At 37.5% G+C, this 22,164-nt stretch overlaps 1 protein-coding gene across 2 annotated transcripts in view; it reads left to right on the forward strand.

Moving 5' to 3' along the window:
• Positions 1-22,164, forward strand: part of WDR17 (WD repeat domain 17) — a 65,683-nt gene that overhangs the window by 23,072 nt on the left and 20,447 nt on the right. For both annotated transcript variants that reach the window (XM_080404781.1, XM_080404782.1), the window contains exons 2-12: positions 3,735-3,863; positions 4,930-5,113; positions 6,880-7,110; positions 11,341-11,592; positions 12,323-12,445; positions 12,775-12,962; positions 14,238-14,406; positions 16,422-16,513; positions 17,610-17,692; positions 18,630-18,716; positions 19,470-19,634. In XM_080404781.1, the coding sequence (XP_080260907.1) occupies positions 3,741-3,863; positions 4,930-5,113; positions 6,880-7,110; positions 11,341-11,592; positions 12,323-12,445; positions 12,775-12,962; positions 14,238-14,406; positions 16,422-16,513; positions 17,610-17,692; positions 18,630-18,716; positions 19,470-19,634 (1,697 nt within the window). In that variant the 5' untranslated portion in view covers positions 3,735-3,740. The remainder of the gene's footprint in view (positions 1-3,734; positions 3,864-4,929; positions 5,114-6,879; positions 7,111-11,340; positions 11,593-12,322; positions 12,446-12,774; positions 12,963-14,237; positions 14,407-16,421; positions 16,514-17,609; positions 17,693-18,629; positions 18,717-19,469; positions 19,635-22,164) is intronic.

Raw genomic sequence — 22,164 nt, forward strand, 5'->3', positions numbered from 1 at the left:
GCTGGAGTGCATGGAGTTCCACGTGGGGATGGATGAGAAGCCAACCAAGACCTTATGGGTCAGAATTAAAGGAAGGACAGGGACAGGTGATCTTGTAATGGGGAGTCTGGTACAGGCCACCAAACAAGGAAGACCAAGCAGATGAGGCCCTCTATAGACAGGTAGGAGCCATCTCATGTTCACAAGCCCTGGTCCTCATGAGGGACTTCAACCATCCCAATATCTTTTGGGGGGACAACAGAGCAGGGCATAAGCAATCCAGAAGGTTCTTGGAATGCATTGACAATAACTTGCTTTTCCAAGTGATAGAGGAGCCAATGAGGAGAGATGTTATGATGGACCTTGTGCTCACTGACAAGATGGGGCTGGTGGGTAATGTGAAGTTCAAGGGCAGCCTTGGCTGCAGTGACCATGAAATAAATGGTGGCATTCAAGATCCTTAGGGCAGCGAGAAGGGCACATGGCAAGATTGCTACCCTGGGCTTCAGGAGAGTGGCCTTTGGCATCATCAGGGAGATATTCTTGATAGAGTAGCATGGGATAGAGCCCTGGAGGGAAGAGGGGCTGAAGAAAGCTAGTTAATATTCAGGGATCACCTCCTCCAAGCTCAGCAGCAATGTGTCCCAACAAAGAGGAAGTTAGGCAAAAACTCCAGGAGGCCTGCATGGATGAGCAAGAAGTTCCTGGACAAACTCAAGCACAAAAAGGAAGCCTACAGGGGGTGGAAGCAAGGACAGGTATCCTGGAAGGAATTTAGAGAAATTGTCTGAGCAGCCAGAGGTCAGGTTAGGAAAGCTAAAGCCCTGGTAGAACTAAATCTGGCCAGGGGCATGAAGGGCAACGAGAAAAGCTTCTGTAGTTATGTCAGTGATAAAAGAGAGACTAGGGAAAATGTGGGCCCTCTCCAGAAGGAAATGGGAGACCTGGTTGGTTACCTGGGACATGGAGAAGGCTGAAGTGCTCAACGACTTTTTCACCTCGGTCTTCACCAGCAAGTGTTCCAGCCAGAGCTCCCAAGTCACAGAAGGCAAAGGCAAGGACTGGGAGAATGAAGAACTGCCCGCTGTAGGAAACATGGGTTTGAAACCATCTAAGGAACCTGAAGTGTAACGAGTCCATGGGAACTGATGTGTTGCATTTATGGATCCTGAGGGAAGTGGTGGATGGGGTGGCTAAGCCACTATCCATCATATTTGAGAAGTCGTGGCAATCTGGTGAAGTTCCCACAGACTGGGAAACCTAACGCCCATTTTTTAAAAGGGAAAAAAGGAAGACCTAGGGAATTACAAGCCAGTCAATCTCACCTCTGTGCCTGGCAAAATCACGGGGCAGATCCTCCTGGAAACTACGCTAAGGCACATGGAAAATAAGGAGGTGATTTAGTGAAGCCATGTTGTTGGCTGTCACCAAGGCAAATCACACCTCACCTGATAGATTTCATGGTCTTCTATGACAGAGTTACCAAGTTGGTGGATGAAGGAAGAGCAACTGATGTCATCTACCTGGACTTGCGCAAAGCATTTGACTGTCCCACATGACAACCTTGTCTCTAAACTGGAGAGACATGGATTTGACAGGTGGACTGCTCAGTGGATAAGGAATTGGCTGGATGGACACACTCAAAAGAGTTGTGGTCGACGGCTTGATGTCCAAGGGGAGGCCAGTGACGAATGGCATTCCCCAGGGGTGTGTACTTGTTCCCGTGCTGTTCAACATCTATGCCAGTGACACGAAAACTTGGATTGAGCGCACCTTCAGCAAATTTGCCACCAACACCAAGCTGTGTGGTGTGGTCAACACTCTGGAGGGAAGGGATGCTGTCCAGAGGGACCTTAACAGGCTTGAGAGGTGGGTCCAGGCAAACTTTATGATGTTCAACGAGGTCAAGTGCAAGGTCCTGCACATGGGTCGGGGTCAACCCCCAGCACTGATACAGGCTGGGTGGAGAATGGATTAAGAGCAGCCCTGCGGAGGAGGACTAGGGGGTGTTAAGTGGATGAGAAGCTCAGCATGGCCTGACAATGTGTGTGCTTGCAGCTCAGAAAGCCAACTGAATCCTGGCCTGTATCAAAAGAAGCATGGCCAGCAGGTTGAGGGAGATGAGACCCCACCTGGGGTACTGCGTTCAGCTCTGGAGCCCCCAGCATAAGAAGAACATAGACCTGTTGGACTGAGTCCAGAGGAGGCCACAAAGATGCTCAGAGGACTGGAGGACTTCACTCTCCTGTGAAGACAGGCTGAGAGAGTTGGGGTCGTTCAGCCTGGAGAAAAGAATTTTCCAGGGAGACCTTACCGCAGCCTTTTGGTACCTAAAGGGGACCTAAAAGAAAGCTGGTGAGGGACTTTTTGCAAGGGCATGTACTGATAGGATGAGGGGTGATGGCTTTAAGCCGAAAGAGGGTACATTTAGATTAGATATTGGGAAGAAATTCTTTACTGTGAGGGTGGTGAGGCACTGGAGCGGGTTGCCCAGAGAAGCTGTGGATGCCCCATCCCTGGAAGTGTTCAGGACCAGGTTGAATGGGGCCTGGAGCAACCTGGTCTAGTGGAAGGTGTCCCTTTTAAATCCAATTGTTTGGGTTGACTTCTATGCAGAAATGAATCCTTTTTGCAGCTATTTAGACCTTGTTCTGCCATTTGGATCCCCTCGCTGTTGTAGGCTGTGGTCCACCTAGTCATCCTTGTCAACCTCACTTGCAGTTGTTTGGCCACCAGAGCCTTCCATGGTGGTGTTAAAGCCACAGTCATTTCTGCAGGTTGGTGAAGCAGGCTTTGTACCAGCTTTGTACCAGAGCAGTTGTGGTTGGAAGTGACCTCTGGAGGTTGTCTTGTACAACTCACCCAGGAGTTAACAATACCTTTGCAAATGTGTACGTTCTTGGTCGTAGTAGGGTACGTAAATGGGCCAGAGAAAAACGGCGAGGCTCGTGTGCTCTTGGTAACAGTTTGACATTATTGTGAATCAGATGGGAGCTAGGCGGGTAACGGCTCTGGGCTAGCAAAGCATTTCTGGTGTTCTGGTGGTCAGGTCGGTTGTTGCCTCATTATGAGCAGGACCGGTAGCTTGACGCTTGGTTTGGACAGTGGTAGCACACTTTGCTATATGCTAATACAGTAATGTTACACCAAGCTTTGCTTTTTATTTTCCAGTTTACTTCAACTTTTCTGTTAAACGGTAATTATCAAGAAAATTTAGAAAGCCTCTCCAAAAAGGATGATGATAATAAGTAATGCATAGTTGCTCTATGCAGGTGCTTTGAAGACCTTTTTAGACACATTGCTTAACCTAAAGCAAAATTATTAGCGTATGGCTTATTTTGTGGGGGATAAAGGGAAGAAGAGAGCAGAGGGGGCATTACACTGGAACAGAGAAAGTGTCGAACCAAGCTGCAGAAGAAAACAGAAGTGATGAAGAACAGCTTCAGCTACTTGATTTACAAATCAAGAACTATTCAAGTGATCATGGGCTGTCCCCAGCTTTTCCTCTCTAAAGTGGATCCCTGTGCGTGGTATCAAAGTCCATTTCTTGTGTAGCACTGAAACCTCCGAACGTCTGCTTTGCTTTATTTCAGATACATTCATTTTACCTCATAAACACAAGATTTGCTGTTAAAACGTAAAGGCTAGCTATATTTTAAAAATACATATACAATACATTATTTATGGGAACAAAAATGTATTATTCTGTTCTTTAACACTGTTATCTTGTAGTCTAATAAGTTTCTGTTTTAAAGGCAAAAATGTCGCAGGTTAAACAAGTGGGACTTTTAGCTGCTGGATGTCAGCCATGGAACAAGGATGTATGTGCTGCTAGTGGGGACAGATTTGCTTACTGTGCTACCCTTGCTATTTATATTTATCAGGTAAGATTATTTAACAGACTGGTTACATTTTTACATTGTAGTTTATCTCACTTTGAACTCTTTCAATAAATATTTCTACAATGCTTTTGAAAGTATGATTGTTGCTGAGAAGATGCCTATTTAAAACTCAGTCTTCCATTCAAGATACTCCTTGCAAATAATTTTTCTCCTTATTACAGCTTGTGCAAAAGATTGATGTAAATGTTATGTTTGAAGTTGTATATGTCAAGAATTATTCTTGAAAGACAGGCTCTCAGTCCAGCAAACATTTGAGATGAATGAAGTGCAGTGATAGAAGAGCAGATTCTGAGAGAAAAATGAAACAATTCCATGGTTTCTTTTGAAGCAGTAGTGTAAAAGTATCTTTTGAAATAGTTTAACCCACTGTGCAAAGTTGTGGGTTTAGTGTCCCACCTTTCTTTGATTTGGAACAAGTTCTTTCTGCATATCTGAACTGCCTAGCACCATGGTCCTCTGAAGTTCACAGTTACTATACAACACCACCTAACAAAAAAATAGAAATGCTGTGATGTGGAATTTTCAGACTGAGAAATAAGTCAGGAAGTAGAGGATGTGCTTCATGAGTTATACTGCTAGTAGGATTAAAATAAAATTTACTGTGTCAGGTTTGGGCATTTGATTATTTTTTTTTTTCTTAGGTGTACCAAGCAATTTAAGAAATGAGAGGGATTTCAAACTCATTTTCATATTCTATCCTGTTTAACCCCTTGCAGATTACTAAATGATTGTTACCATGCCTGTAAATAAAACACTTCAGGGTTGTGTTTGAGTGCAGTTATTAATGGAATATAATAGTTCATAAGTGACAGGAGGATAAACTATGTTAGTACTGGTTCAGCTCATTGAATATTTGACATCTTTTCTGTCCAAGTCAAATGTATGAGAACTTAATTTATTGAGATGTCAGGTACTGACAATTGTTAAATCCACTATAAATTCATCTGTAAGTCTAACATTGTTATATGAACTATTCTCCAACCAGACATTACTTAAAGTGAGTTTAAAAAAATACGTAATTCTAAAATTAATTTTACTTTTTGTTTAGCTGGATCACCAATACAATGAATTCAAGCTCCGAGCAATTATGTCTGAGCATAAGAAGACAATCACAGCCATATCTTGGTGTCCCCACAATCCTGACACGTTTGCAAGTGCCAGTGCGGACAGTTTAGTGATTATTTGGAATGTGACTGAACAGAAAGTTGTGGCCAAGCTGGACAATACGAAAGGTATTTCAGACATGGAGATCTATTTGATCCATACATCTTTTTCATGCACAAGTATCAGAAATACTTGATATCGAGTAATATCTAAGCACCTGGTAGGCCAGATGTTTAACAGTTACATAGTTATTATACAGAACACAGTATTCTTGTCAGGTTTTTGGCACTTCATTTTAGAAAATAGTGATAGTGTGTTTGAGTTAATTGCTCTGAACCATCTGGTAACTGGTAAAGAAAGAGGTTATTCTTTTTGTTAAAGTACTTGACCAATTCAGGAATTTACTTTGCCATTGAGTTCTTGTTGAGCAAGAAAAAGAAACATTTTTTTCCATCACTGTATAAAAGGATAAATCATTTTTAAGCTTTGTGTGTTTTTGTGATAACTTTGTGGAAGTGAAAGCTGGTAAAATGTAGCCTTCAACAGAATCAAGTATAAATTAGCAGTCAATTTGAAAATATTTTTTTCTTTAAATACCCTAATGCTTGTCTACCTTCATATTCTCTCAGAACTTGAAACTTCTGATTTGGAGATTATAATAGAAGTTTAGGGGGTTAAAAGTCTGTGTCTGTCACCTTTCCCTGCCCCACTATGATTCATTCCCTTTGGTCAAAACCAGTGCCTGTATTTCTGTTCTTACAGTCAGTCTCTCTTCAGTGTCCTTGACTCCTACATTTGCATTCTTGGAAAATAGGTAAACCCATGAACAGTCAGTATCTCAGGATCTTCTAAGATGTTTTGGGATCCCTTACTCTGTTCTTTCCAGAGTACTAAAGATACATCTGAAAATCCTGTACATCTTGCATATCCTGCAAAAGGAATAAGTAGGAAAAATCCCACACTGATTTGATCAATTCTAAAAGGAATGTTGCATCAGTTAATGCATTAATCTAAAAACTGTTGCTTTTTTTCCCAATACGTTGCTTGTTTAAAAAAAACCTACTTCTGGCAATGACTAAATGTGAAAGAAATGTTATTATTTTAAACTTTTTAAAACCTAATTTACTTTTAGGTTAGTATGTTTAAACCTCCTATCAATGCTGCTTTTACTCTCTTTGACACTGCCATATTAAAGTGTCTAAATACAAACAGGTTTGAATTTTCAGCTTGTGTCTAACATTTATTCCTTCAAATGCACATTAAGTTATGAGGATAATGAGGGTTGGAGACATTAAGGTCAAAATCCTTAAACTGTAATGCCTACAGTTAGATGTTAGGCAACTGAATTAAAACCGTCAAATATCCAGAAGAAAGCTATCAGGAGTTCCCTTTGATTATAGAACTAGCTTTCCAGTTTTGTCACAAATATCTGCCTATGTTATATTTATCTCTAAATTAAATTTTACTGTGTTTTGCAAAACGAGGCATTTTAAAGTTTTCAATATTTTACCAGCTTACTAGCAAATAGCTTATAATAAAATAAAATGATGAATGGAATGGTGAACGACTGAAACTATTGTTTACAGGATCAGGCTTATCATCTTTCATATGTGTGATTGTCTTTGGCACTAATTAAGTATAGGTAACATAAAATACGGTCCATCAAAATAGCATTAAAATAATTTGGGAAATAATTCTACTTCCTGCCTATGGATATGTGTAGTTTACTTTTACACTGTAAGATATTCAGACAGTTGTCTACATTTCAGTCTAATCGTTTTTATGTATAATAATTATTTCTACAGCTTTTCAAGACAAATGCTGATACTGGGTCAAGCAGTAACACACTGAATTTCATATCCTCGTTCTTAAAAGGTTTACCTGTATGTTTCAGGAATTCCTGCGTCACTTAGCTGGTGCTGGAACGCAGTCGATGCAGTTGCATTTGTGTCCCACAGAGGTCCGTTGTACATTTGGACTATCTCAGGACCTGACAGCGGGGTAACTGTACATAGAGAGGCACATAGTTTCTTGTCAGACATCAGTCTGTTTAGATGGCATCCAAAGAAGAAAGGAAAAGTAGTATTTGGACATACTGATGGAAGCCTGTCTATTTTTCAGCCAGGTAAAAACTGTCAGGGTAAAGTATTTATTTTTATATATGTATATCTCTTTTTCTCAGTATATGTGTGTAATTTGCACTTTTTTTCTTTAGGTTTTAAAATGTATTTACATATATAAAACTTCTTCTTAGTTCATACTATTTCTGCTCCTTCCATATCACAAAAATATGTTTTCTTAGATAGCGCAGAGCATTTTCTTTGTATCATCTCCCTTTTGTGACCAAGATAACATTGCAATTCTCGATGAGTACAATAAACTGGATTTTTTAGGGAATGGTAACAACCATGATCATCTACTGAACTGTATTTCCCAGCAGGTTTGTTCTTCTGAATAGTGATTTGAATCTTTTGCTTAGTCTTTTGCTTTTCTTGCATTTGTTCTGGAGTTCTCTGCTCCATATTCCAGAGTATTCTGTACTTTTGTAGGTAGACTCTCATGTCACGTTTCATATTACCTTCATGATTCTGTTCTGTTAAAGACTATATGGGAAAATACCAATCTCTTTTTGTCTGAAATCCACCAAGCACATTTGTGAGTACTTCATAAATAGTCTCATGAAGGTGTCTTGTTCATAAGCTCATTTGAAGCTGAAATTTATCTCGCTTTCATAGGTTTCTGCAAAGACAGATAGCTGTATTAGGTGGACTGTTTTGATGTCTTTTTTTTCCTGGTGGATACTTTTTCCTCCACTAAAAACTGATTTTGAACTTTGTGAGGAAAAAATGTTCTTTAAGTTATGTGTTAATTTTACATAGCGTTTCACTCCAACAGCCATGCAAAATTTAATTTCCTTCATTTCACTTTACTAAGTTGTCACTCAGCATGCCACAGAGAACATATTTCTTTGCTTCTATATTCAGTATATATTCATTACATTATATATTATATTATATTATATATTGAATATTATTTATTCAGTAGTGCTGACTAAATTAGTATAGGCATTGGGAAAAGGAAAATAATTTTAATATGATAACCTCTAAATATATATCAAACTGAGACTTGTCATGGAGCTTGTCTAGGATGATTTTAATATTAAAAATAATTGGAAAAGGATTTAAAATGTCAAAATTATGTTCTGAAAATGCAAACATAATATTGGCTAAAAAACCTAGCAGCAGTGGCAGTTTTGTACGTACCACAACTCAAGTTGCTATGAAAAATCTTTTATTGAAAATTATCCATTACTGCTGGGGAAAAACCTACATGCATTGGTTTGAAATTGAGTTTAGATTATTACAGAAATTTTGCATGTCTCTGTATTTAAGATAGTTTTCATTATTACTGTAATATTATATATATTCATTGAGATAATTTTTAAGTAAAAATAAATGAACCATTACATTTGTTTGCTGTTCTTAACATCTTTAAGATTTTTGGTTTCAAACAGAGTTGTTGTTGAAGGTTTATACACAGTTGGGTGAAAATTTTTGACAATTCTTTCGCTGAAAATCCTGGATTTAAGTAGTGCGGTTTACTTCTACTTAATAAATCTGTTAGAATTGAGAAGGAAACATTGCAGTTTGGCTTTCAAAAATGAGCTTTTATTTTTAAAATGTTTAGAATTCCACTTTCTCAAAATTATTCAAGAAAAATAGTACACTTTCTGTTGGACCATATTAAGTGTTTTCTAAACCTGAACACACTTATTTTAAAGAAATGGATGTAAAAACCTTCTTAGTCAAATAAGATTCTCATTGGATTTTTATGTAACAAAAGTATCACTGATATGCAGAGGTCTCCTTGCAAAGTAATTGTCAGAACTGAGTAGCAAATTTGACTGTGTGGGATAAATTAGTATAACCAATTCAGATGCATTCAAGAATTACTTCTAGGTGAAATAACATAGAGCTGCCATTCAAAGCCCAGACTTGTATGCAATAAGAAATCTGAATAATTTAATACAAAGGATTATATTCTTGTAATTAAGACAATGACATTGGAGCAATCATGGTGACTTGGAAATACTGCAGACCAATATTAGTTTTCTTTTGACTGGCCTTCTTTACGCTATTAAAAGGGATTTGTTTAGATAAAAACATCAATGTGTTTTAGAATAGATCACAAATATTTTGATGAACAGATAAATTCATTACAATATGTTTCAAAAGCAGGTAAACTTGAAAAATAGATTGTATCACTATAACAAAACATAAGTACCATTACTGTGGTTACACTTTCATAAATTAATTTCATATGGCTTAAAAATCAGATACAATAGAAAATGTAGGCTTATTCAAGCTATTTTATCAATTGCGGGTTTCTAGTTTGTAATTTATAGTCAAAGTTCATCTGACTTTTGTTATCGGTAGCTTTTTAAAAATAACAATACATAGAAGAAAGTGGTATTAATAGGAGTAATATAGGTTCTCCATTTAAGAAAAAAAGGAACACACACAAAGAATTAGTACTTTTAAAAAAGGAATAGAAAGCTAATATTTTGCTTCAAGATTGAACTTCAGGCCTCATCTACCTCATGTCAGAATGTGCAGAATGACTTGTTATCGGACCAGAGCTTAGTTTGTGAAATCAACTAATTAAATTAACAAGTCAAATCAATTAAAAATAAATAAATCCTATTCCTTACTTCTGAAAGTTTCAGTCCTTGTGTAGGATATCTTAGAAAACCTACAAATCATTAGAGAATGTGAACATCCATAAGTTCCTGTTAACTGCTTGAAAGTTCAGTGTGATTGACTCCTTGAAAGCTCTAGTCTTTCCATTGAAATGTGAGTCACTGCTGCATAATTAGCAGAGTACGCAACTACTTTTTTCACTATGTTATCTACTTAGGTTTTTCTCTCCTGGCTGTATTTTCTTTTTATTAACTCCAGACTATCCATTAATGTAACAGAACATTTAGTGTGAAGAAAAAATATGCAAGGATCTAAGATCAGTAATCTATTTTTAAAGAAATACAGAGCAGTCATATAGCGCCAAATGTTCTGTACTAGTTTACCTTTCGTTTGTTCTCAAAATATGCACAGCTTACTTAAATGACCTGTGACTCAGTTGCATGATTCAGTGCTGATTTCTTCTTTTAATGGAAAAAAAATAGAAATTAACAGTTAGGGTTTCCATGACCTTGGCTTCTGGACATTTTTGTGAAGTATGGGTATAACTGAATAGCCTCAATATCCGTACTCTCACACCAGCTGATTGTGCTTTCTTGGGACTGAAGGGTTTGAACATAACTGGCCTTCATCACTTGAGGACTTAATGCCTTTAGTTCTTGTAAAGCTAACCAAAAAATGAAAACTCCGCTTTGTTGTCAGTACTTGGTTTTCATATGAATGTTGATTTTCATTCAACAAAAAAATTGAACTGATTTGTAAGCCGGGGACATTGTTAAAGAAAGTGAGAATCCCAAAGTTTTTGTTCTACATCAATCATTAAGTAATATAGGTAGGTCTTGGCATTTATCATAATATGACAAATTAATTGTATACTTCATTATCAAAATTGAACGTTAGATTAGAAACTGAATAATGGAAGATGTCAACTCCTTATTTCTAGAAAAGAGGTAGAAAATCAGTTTGTTTTTTTAATAAAGGAATTACAACTTCAAAAATACAGATCTGTGTATTTTTGCCAGCTCTCCATAAAAGCAAAAAGTGGGAAATAAACCTGATGTTAAAAATTGTGGTTCTTGATAATATGGATCATCAAGCGAAATATGTTTTCTGTTGTGGAGGTGTTAAATTAGACATTTAATGGCCTATTTTGGCTTCAAAATCTATGAACGCATCATAACTATGTACATTTTGAGAAAGAAAAAAAAAAAGGAATTTTTTTGTGAAAGCTTTTTTGACTGCCACAATTTTTTTCTTGTTCACACTGCCTTTATTTTGCCTGTATTTGCGGTGGTATGCAGATTTACTTAACTAATTTGTATTTTAGGCTGTGCTGCAGGCCTTTACTCATGGAAATTGTTAGGGCAATGTATATGATTGAACGTACTTTTCTTTAGTATAAAATCATATTAATAAACGTGTCAGTGGTTTCTATTTTATGCTGTATTAAAAAGAAGGTCAGATCTGATGGAGGCAGAACTACTTTAGGTCAAATATTGCAAAGCCAGCTCCGTTAATTTCACTGGTGCAGCCAGTGGAGCAGGCTACTAAACAGGTATTTCAGGGAGAGATAAAAATTATGTTTGCAAACCTTGTAACTATTGAAAGGAGATACTTGACTTCATTTTGAGATAATCTGTTTTTTTGTGCCCTTAAAGGCTCTAAAAATCAGAAACACGTCTTAAGACCAGAGTCTCTTGAAGGAACAGATGAAGAAGATCCAGTTACAGCGCTGGAGTGGGACCCTTTGTCAACAGACTACCTTCTTGTTGCTAATTTACATAATGGTATTCGACTAGTTGATTCTGAATCGTTGTCCTGTATCACAAATTTTAATTTTCCCAGTGCAGCAGCATCTGTTCAGTGTTTAGCCTGGGTTTCTAGCGCACCTGGAATGTTTGTAACTGGAGGTAAGCCTTTTATTTCCTGTTATACCAAGGTAATAAGTAGAGGGCTGAGTCTTCAAACTTCAGACTTTGTTTGATCTTTCTGTTTCTTAACATTTCTACAAATAAAAGCATACGTGCATTGTACCAAAAAAAAAAAATATTACATAAAGCTGTAGAAAAGAACAGGAAAACTGCTACACTGAGCAGTTTTTACTTATTTTGTATATTCATACATAAACAAGTGACTTTAAACTATTTCTTAATACTCAATATTTTCCTCATGCACACTTTAGCAACAAGTTTAAGAGTTACTTTGGGAACAGGAAGAAAAATGCATTGTACTAGTGGATGTCACTTCTTGATCCCCCCCACTTTTTCTCTGTTTTCAGAATGATTTAAGAAAAAAATAAAAAAATCTATTTCCTGCCACTTTTCTACACAATAGATGTTATTGCTCAGGTTGAACTAATGAGGAAAGTGAGACTGTATGAATATTTTATACTGAGAGATATTCCATAGAATTCATCTACTGAAGTTTAAAAAATGGTTAATAATTATTGTTGTTAATAGCCATATTACCATGGAGAGAATGCTGCCTCCTTATAAAATTCTTCTTGGGATTTTAAGCTTAATTCATTGTTGTATTTTTGCATAAAACAGTCCTTAAACTGCATACCTCTGTGTACAGTAAAAAGAGGATAATAAATAATAAAAAACCTCCATCTTTTTATATTTTGTTTTTAAACCTCAGATTCTCAGGTTGGTGTGTTACGTATTTGGAATGTTTCACGTACAACACCTATAGATAACTTTAAATTGAAGAAAACTGGTTTCCATGGTTTGCATGTGCTAAGTTCTCCCCCAAAGAAAAAGTGTAAGTGTAATTTTGATTGTTATACATTGCAGTGGCTGCAAGTTGAAGAAAATCTTTTTTGTGAATTTTGTTATATACAAATTGATCTCTGTAATTGTGTTGGCTCTGTAGTTCTGAATTAAAATACCCTCTTGTGCCAGTGGACTAGACGAATGTGTAAAGCATCAAGCACTTGATAAGGTCTTTCTTTAATGGGCCAGGCTTCATACAGGAATTCATTTCTTTTTGGGTTTAATCTTATTGGAATATAAAGCATTTTACTCTTAATAATTGTTCCTTATTATTAAATGGGAAAAATCTATTTATATCTTTTGCTTTATTTTGTTAAGCATGTTCATCACAGTATCCTACTAAAAATCACCATACATCCTCAACAAGTGAGGCTGTTCCTCCTCCAACTTTAACCCAAAACCAAGCATTTTCTCTTCCTCCTGGTCACGCTGTGTGTTGCTTCATGGATGGTGGAGTGGGGCTTTACGACATGGGAGCCAAAAAGTGGGATTTCCTTAGAGATTTGGTATGTTTCATCTCTGTTTTAGGAATGAGGGTTTATTTTGGCTTATACACTTTCTTCTAACAGCAGAAAAATGAGGATGAAGCCTTTGCAGAACTGTAAAACAGTTTGTCATTAATAAGAGTCTAAATTTCTAGGAAACAATTACTTTTCTGGAGTTGAAAGCAATTCTTTATTGCAAAAGACTGAATTCTGTTGGAAGTATCTTGGCAGTTAGTTTTCATCCAGAAGAATATTTAAGGGCTGTTTTGTGTGGGTTTTTTTAACTGAAATATGAATTTGATGGCCTTCTCAGAAATATTATCTGGAAAGTTTTCCATAATCCAGAATAAAAATTCCAATCACATCAGAGAGAAAAATATATGCAACTCAGATGGTGAGGTCCATCGGTTTAAAATGACAAAGACTGAATTATTAAATCTTCTTTGAAGCAGAAATTCGAAATGGGGTTTATCACACATTAAGTGAGCCTATTCTTCACTGGGCTTTTGGTTATTCTGCAGAATTTTTCTCTTTTCCTCTTTCCCTGTTCCCTTTTCATTGAAAAACTTGAATAATTTTCAGCTGTACTCCCATACATGTTTGAATAGAGTCTGCTGGTTGGTGTTTTTCCATTTTTAATGGTGTTGGTCCTGTAAAGCAACTGAGGCTTAAAAAAAAAATTTTATATATATTATATGTTTCTCATGTATGTGTCAAGTTAAATTCTACAAATACATGTCTTAGAAAGCAAACGATTGACATATAAAATTTTGAATGGATTGAAGTTTAAACTGCAGTAGGGCGTAGACTGTATTTAGAAACAGACAGGTCGATGGAATACTAGAATGACATACTAGAAAACTTGTAGCACATGATCAACATACAAAGCTTTATTTTTTCCGTCAGATACTTTTTACCTAAAGGGCAAAATTATTTCTGTTCTAAAAAATTAATTTTTCTTGCTTGTTTTTTTAGCTTAATCTTTTTTAGTTCTACTTTTTAGCAACTCTGTTCCAAGGGAAAATGCTAACAAGTCCCTGGCATTGCATCACCTTGTTGTTTTAGGGCAAAATTTTTCTCTCTTTAATAATGATCTATGAAAGGGAGGAGTGTTATAGTCCAAGCCATTATAAACCTTTTAATTATGACTGATGAGCTATAACATACAGGGGTTTTTGGAACTCATAATTGACATGACAGTTTATAATACAATGTATTTTAGAGTTTGATCTGGAGTTGAACTTCTGAAAAAAATCAAATGTAATAAAAATGGATTAAATATTTGTTTCATTTAAGGGACATGTTGAGACCATCTTTGATTGCAAATTCAAACCTGATAACCCTGATCTTCTTGCTACAGCTTCATTTGATGGCACAATAAAAGTTTGGGACATAAATACTTTAACAGCAGTTTACACATCTCCTGGTAATGAGGGGGTTATTTATTCCCTTTCTTGGGCTCCAGGTAAGATTATTTTGCTTTAGGTTTAAGTATTCTTTGTATTAGCCTTGACTAGCAGGATTTGTGTTATGAAATTTATTAGTTTTAGATAGAAGGGTATCTTATATGGTTTGAACATAACAAGTATTATTTGTGAAACCTGTAGAATTCAATGTTTCAGACCTTGTTGAGGCTTACCGTTATGAGAAGTGATCTCGGTATTTCTTACTGAGTCAGAGTGGAGGGAGGAAAATCTCCAGAACCTTTCTAGCGTTACATTACGCAGATGATGAAAGGTTTTCTTCGCCTGGGAAGCAGCTCATTAAAGGCATTCACATTCTGTTTTGTGCTGAAAAAGTGGAACATAGGTGTTTACTACTTTCTCTTCCTTCTTTGTGTAGATTCTAATCACTGAAGAGCTCTGCTTTTGCTTTATTAGAATAGGGATTCTTTTTCTGCAAAGCAGCTACTTGTTCTTAGAGAAGTCACCAAAGTCAATGGGAAATCTTTAAACTGTTCTGCAACCCAATTAGTTGAACTTGGGAGTACGTTTATGTTACTGATGTCAGTAGGCTTTCTTGTGTTTTAATTCTTTGGACAGCAGATGCATTCTTTTTTTCTTTTTTTCTTTTTTTTTTTAAATCTAAATAATTCAGCTCACTGCCTTTCTCTCCTGTGCTTTTAAACTCTAAGAAATTATAGCTGACAGGAAAAAAATACTGTGATGGGAAGCTTAATGTAGTCTGCATATGTAAAATGAATTTGCACTTTTTTCATTTCAGAGACTGTCCTGCACCTTATTCCTCTTCACAGATAATTTGTCTTGCAATATGAAAATGATGGCAATATGAAATATGGTGTTTTCCTTTGTGTTACTTTGTTTTGGAATTGAAATTCAGTTTGTACTAGTATCTCACATTAAGAGAATAGTTTGTTCCTGGGAGGGGGATGGTGGTGGTCCCTTTCAAGTCTTTTATTCTGATCTTATATTTTTAAAAAGTAAATTTAAGCTAATAGGCAGCTTGTGCTTCATCTTCAGTTCCTTGCCATCCTGTCAAAGAGTTCCTGTCCATCCCAGGCAGAACTTACCCTGCTTCTTTCACATTCCTTACTCCTAGAGATTTCCTCCCCACCTTGTACTTTATTCGTAATATATAATCCAGTGCATGCCACCATTTGTATTTTGTCTCACAAGACCTTTGAACATAGTGATTGCTCTTATTTTTTTCTTTTTCTTCTTTTTTTTCCCTATCATTCTGCTACCTGAATCTCTTTCTATCTTATGTATGTACCTTTCTAGACTCCTCCTGCATAGATTGCCTTTTTCTCTGAGGTGTGCTATAAAGTAACAGTCAAAACTTTTATATAAATGTGTCATATAGCGATTTAGGAAAAGTATAGCTGTATTGGGATAGAGAGTCACTGTGGTGAGGAGTGTTTGGTGGCTTTTGGATTAGGCCTGAATTCAGTTTTCAGGTTCTTGCTATAGAGTCATATATTCAGATTTTCCAGCCTGTAGAGTGTGGTTAAAAATTCAGGTACAAGATTAAGAAAACAAGGTACTGTTGTATGTTCTGTTGCATTCTTTCTGATTTGTCTTAATACATAGGTAACTTCAAATGAAAATGCCGTAGTTGCTACAACTTTAAGCTTGAAACATTGAGATTGTATCTCTTTTAGTTCAAGTCATACACATTATGGACATTATTTTCTTGTCACCTCAACTGCAAGACTTTCAGCAGGCATTGAGATTACTTTTTACAACAATACGGCTTCTTTTTTTTGCCCTTTCCTCAAAACAGGAATGTAGGAAAGCAGGTCTGGCTTTTGTCATAATTTGTATTTGTGACTTAATATCAAATACTGGCCTTAAACTATGACAGACTTGCGTATGTGCCATTGATGTCTTCTGTTTACTTGAAATACAAGAAATTTAATATAGAAACACATTAATCAAACAATATTTATTTATATTTTTTCTGTTTTATATTTTTTGGGTTATATTTATTGTGAGATCTCACAAATATCTTTCTCTAAAGGAGATCTGAACTGCATAGCAGGTGCAACATCCAGAAATGGTGCCTTCATCTGGGATGTCCTAAAAGGCAAAATGATAACCAGATTCAGTGAGGTAAGATGAGATCACTTCTTTTTTTTGTCTATATGAAATGTAAGTTAATCATTCCCTCTAGTGTCAATAAACAAAGATGGGTCAAAGTTCATATGTTTTTAAAAGGTGCTATAATATAAAAATCTATAGAAAAAATTATGTGGGTGCCAGTTTATCTCTGAGGCAGAGGTATTTTTACTTCCTCGGACTGGTTTGTGACATGACAATGACGAAGCACCATATTATCTCCATTATCTTCAAATCGGTCCTGTAGTGATACACAGCAAAAGCATAGCTGGTTCTTTCTTAAAGTTGTAAATGTATGTGGGCATACAGACTTCAAACTGGGTGTCAAAATGTAAAATTGTGTTCTGTATTTTGAAATGTAAGGCCCATAAAAGAATTTGAGTCCCTGCAATCTAGACTAATAAAGCTCCATTTTGCAGCACACTGAACAGTGCTGGCAGAAGGAGTTATTTAATACTATGTTGTAGCATTCGATGCCATTTTGTGAATTCTTAGTATATAGCTGTAAGCTTCAGAGTACAGACATAATTAACTGTGGCATCTGCCTCAGAGGACAAAGGACGCTCTTCAAGAAGACAGAATTGGGAGGGGTAGGGGGAGGCAGACAACAAATATATGTATGTACATTCAAGAGTTCCTGAGCTCTGGCACTTAGAAGATTGGCACTTACGCTACTAAATGTCTTTTCTCAAACACTCGTTCTGATACGTCTCACTGAAGTTTTCACGTACTGCCATTATTCATGCCTACTAACTTCATTATTCCAACAAGCAGCTAACCTTTATTCAAGCTTCAGGTTTATATAGTTATGGATTGCTGGATCTTCAGCTTGACCCAGTTTTGTCTCTTGGATCATGGAGAACATGGCAGTTTTACTGCCTCTCTCCTCAGTCCCACTTTTTTTGGACTTGGATTCTCAAATATCCCAGCTATGTTGGGGACTCATTGTAATGTGGTTTTGTACAGTATACTTTACTGGGAGCAAAGGGCTGAAGCCCGTAGGAGAATAAAATCAAAAAATATGAGTCAATAGATGAGAGAAAAAGGGGTGAATTATTTCTTATTGATAGGTATTTTGCATTTTTTGAAGCATGGAAAGAATGGAATCTTCTGCATTGCCTGGAGTCATAAAGATTCCAAAAGAATAGCAACCTGCAGCAGTGATGGATTTTGGTGAGTGTTACTGGACGAAAAAAAAAAGCTAAACGTACTTCGCAAGTCAGTAGACTTGGACAGCACTATCGGTGATTAATTTTAAAACTTTTCTTACTGGACAAAATTTGGATTAGAATATAATAATATAAGAATCTCCTGTACTTGTTAGGAGATACTTTTCGTGATTTTAAGAAAAAAATAAAGGAAATGTGTGCAAAAGGAATAGTGTCCAAGACACTGTGATAGTGAAACTGAATATTTATTTTTATTTAGCCAAGAATATTCTTCTAGGTTTTTATCTGTAGATATGGAGGACAGTTTTCAAAAGCTATCCCACTTTTCTTGTCGTCTTTTTTATAAAAAAAAAAATCAGTTTGTTATTTCAAGGACTAGGTATCAACTATTTTAGAACAATGTAATTGCAATTGTATTATTACAGGAGTATAATGGCTTATTTGTAAAACTTGCAAATGCTTACGGAGAACAGTTTTGCATGGATTGTGTTTCAGTACACTTTTAAATCCTCGTTCATTCTTTCATTTGCTTTTTTTTGTTAATAACTTTCATTTGTTATTTTAGCTCAAACATAGTGAGCACAAATTTTAGAAAACAATTTATTTTTTTTTTTTAAAGCCCGACAGATCTGTTTGTACCTTAAAGTGATAGCTGCAACATAGATTTTGAGCTATGAGGATCCTTTCAGGGAGGGAGGTACCACAGTGGACATCTTTAGAGCCCCTGTGAAGAAACATGGACTCTGAAGTCCAATTAAATATTTTGTTGGGTAATATGTAGTTAATCTTGTAGTTGAGAGGCTGCAGGAATAAAGATTTCTCATATTCTTTCTGTATACGTTTTTGTTATCTGGCTTATTTGCACAGAATCAAACTTGGCTTTGGATAGCCGCCTCAGAATGCTTTTTTTCCTCATAATATTATATTGTAATTGATTTCAGTATTATTCGGACCATTGATGGCAAGGTTCTTCACAAGTACAAACATCCAGCTGCAGTGTTTGGTTGTGACTGGAGTCAAAACAACAAGTAAGTGAAAATTAACCCAAAGAATTGATTACATTTACTATTTAAATTGATTACCAATGGAGTAACACAAAGTTATTTAGAATGTGATAGTTACTGTGATAGTAGAGCACTGAAATTGTTTCTCTTCCACAATAAGATATGTCTGTAGCATCTCTGTATTCCCAGCAGTGTATTTCATTGTCCAGCATGAACTTACTTAACTTCCATAAAAAGATCTTTTAATATTGATGGTGTGTGTGGAATTCTCTGCCTGAATATATAATGGAGGGGGAAAAAAAAAAAAAAAGAAAAAAAAAAAGAGAGAGAGACATTCAGTAGCAGGAAAGAAGGATTTAGATTGGCTTCCTTTTAATTTAACAAGCTGAAGATACAGCAGGCAACTAAATACACTGTGATATGTGTAGATTTTGCAGATAATCCCTAATAACAACATGAGAACTTTTTGTCAAAAACCAATTACACAGTAATCCAATTTATTAACAGCTGAGCGCTGGGTGCTTGGTCAGTGCTTGCACTGTAGTGCAAATACTGTTCTCTGTTGCAACTAATGGATCTTTATCGGGTTATTTTCTGGTTTAGTATGTTTAATTGGGTTATCAATAATTACATCATAAAGAGACAAAGGAGAAGCAAAAATACGCTATTTCTTAAAGTTAGTTGCAAAATACACATCATATTTATTTTTAAATTAAAAAAACCCATAAGTACTTTTGATGAGCCCTGTGACTAGAGGACTTTATTTTTATTTTGCAGAGATATGATAGCTACTGGTTGTGAGGATAAAAATGTTCGTGTTTACTACTTGGCAACCAGCTCTGATCAGCCGCTGAAAGTTTTTACAGGGCATACTGCAAAAGTGTTTCATGTACGGTGGTCACCCCTGAGAGAAGGAATCCTCTGCAGTGGCTCTGATGACGGGTGTGTATTTCTGAACTATCAGAAAACTTACAGCCTCAAGCAGGAACATTAGATAAACTTAAGATCTTTAGTTATACCGGTGCTGGCACCTTTGAAGACTCTGAATAATATAATAATAAACTAAATCTCTGCCTTGTTCAGATTCAGACTGTAGCTTTGCCGTTAGCTTAATATAGTATTTGAACAGCAGGATGATTACCTAAAATTATCACAACTGCTGTAGCAATGCAACTCTCCAAATGCTTTCCCAAGAGTAGAGTCAGTGATTGATACTTGTTATTCCCCCGGAATACTACTAGGAGGACACCACACACTTACATTATCTCAAAAGATACAAGTGCAAGACCTGCTCTTATTTGATGTCTTTCAAAAGTATAATTAAGTAGAATCTGTGAAGATTTTTAGAGTGCAAAGTACTTCTGTTTTGTTGGGGTTTATGACCTTTTTTTAGGGAGACAACATCACACTATGGTAAACAGGAGGATGGATTTTTCAGTGATACTCTGCAGGGAAAGTGGCTTAGAGTCCAAAACATTTTTGTAAAGGATCACAAGTTTGGAGTATTGGCTTCTGTTGCTTTCCCCGATACCATGCACTAGATGTCTATCCTTGCAGCAAAATCTGTTAGTTTGTAGTGTAACGATTCATGAAAGAAATCAACCTGACAATGAACTTATGTTTAAATCCTCTGTTTCACGTGAGCAAGAAGTAGTCAATCCAAAATTCTCTCATAGTGTCATGAGATATTCTGATTCAATTACCAGTCATGGCTCTGTAATAAGACTTGATTACGGAGGGAAAGGGATCATTGGATAACTTAGTCCCAGGTAACACACAAAGTAAGTGATTTTTTGAGTTGTACTTGGTAACACTCCTGTTCATAATCATACTCAGAACTATTTCAGATGACCTGTTTAGCACCTAGGCTTATACAGTACATAGGAACAGTACACAAGGGTCACGCGTGAGCACAGGTTGTTGTAGGACTGAATACGGGTAGATATATACAATGGCCTTCTGACTTGTGGATTCTGCTTTGTGATGCAAAGTCCATCAAACGGCCTCTTTGCAGCACAAGTGAAACGGTAATAGGTGACTTTGCTCACTAGTGAGCTTTGCTAACGTATTTGATAATGTAATATCATTTAGCCAGAATTACAATGATCTTTTCAAGAAACTGAACTTTTAACTTCCTAATTCTGCAGTCTGCTCAATTAGATGTACCCAGCAGTAGCAACTATTGAAAATAAAAGGGAGTGTTGGAAACTTACTTGGTTAAAAGGGAAGAAAAAAGTATTGAGAAAGGTGGTATGAATTCTTTCTCATTACTTGTGTAATTGTGATGGGAGTTTCACAATTTGATATAGTGTGGTGTCTGCTTCTGATGTGACAAATGCCCCATTCGAAGGACAGAAGATAATAAACTACTTCAGTTGGAAGGGACCTACAGCAGCCACCTAGTCGGGCTGCCTCACGGGTTCAGGTCTGGCCAAGAGTTGCAGCGTGCTCTTCAGGGCACCGTCCAAATGCCCCTTAAACACGGGCAGGCCCGGGGCACGGAGCACCTCCCCAGGAAGCCTGTTCCAGCGTTTGCTCACCCTCTCCCTAGGGAAATGCTTCCTAATGTCCAGCCCAAAGCTGCCCTGGCGCAGCTGGGAACCATTCCCAGGGATGGAGAAGAGCGCCGCACCTCCCTCTCCTCTCCGCCGCCCCTCCTCAGGCAGCCGCAGAGAGCCAGGTCGCCCCTCAGCCTCTTTTCCTCCAGACCAGACACCCCCAAAGTCCTCAGCCGCTCCTCACAGGACCTGCCCTCAGCCCTTTCACCAGCTTTGTTGTCCCCCTCTGGAGGCCTCCAGGGACCTGCCCATCCTTCCTGAATGGCGGGGCCCAGGCCTGCCCACGGCGCTCGGCGTGAGGCTGCACCATGGCCCAACGCGGCGGGACAGTCGCCTCCTTTGACCGGCTGGTTACGCTGGTTGATGCCCCCCAGGATGGGGTCTGCCCCCCTGGCTGCCGGGGTCACTGCTGGCTCACGCTGGGGCTGCTGCCCACCAGCACGCCCAGAGCCCCTTCTGCGGGGCGGCTCTCCAGCCACTCCTCTCCCAGTTTATACTTGTGCCCAGCATTACTCCGTCCCAGGTGCAGGATCTGGCGTTTGGACTTGTTAGATTTCATCCAGTTAATCATTGCCCGATGCTTCGATCTGCCTAGATCCTTCTGCAAGGCATCTTGTCCCTTGAGAGAATCAACAGCACCTCCCATTTTGGTATCATGAACAAACTTGCTAATGGTGCATTCAACTCCTGCATGCAGATTGTTGATAAATGCCTTGAACAGGACTGGCCCTCAAGCTGAACCCCGAGGAAAACTGCTGGTAACCAGTTGCCAGCAAGATGTAGCCTCATTCACTACAACCCTTGAGTCCTGCTGCTCAGCCAGTTCTTCACCCAGCGCACCGTGGACCTGCTTGTGCCACAGTTAGACAACTTGTCCGTGAACATGCTGTGAGGGATGCTATCAAAAGCCTTAC

This window comes from Falco punctatus (assembly GCF_963210335.1).
Source record: "Falco punctatus genome assembly, chromosome: 1".
NCBI lineage: Eukaryota > Metazoa > Chordata > Aves > Falconiformes > Falconidae > Falco > Falco punctatus.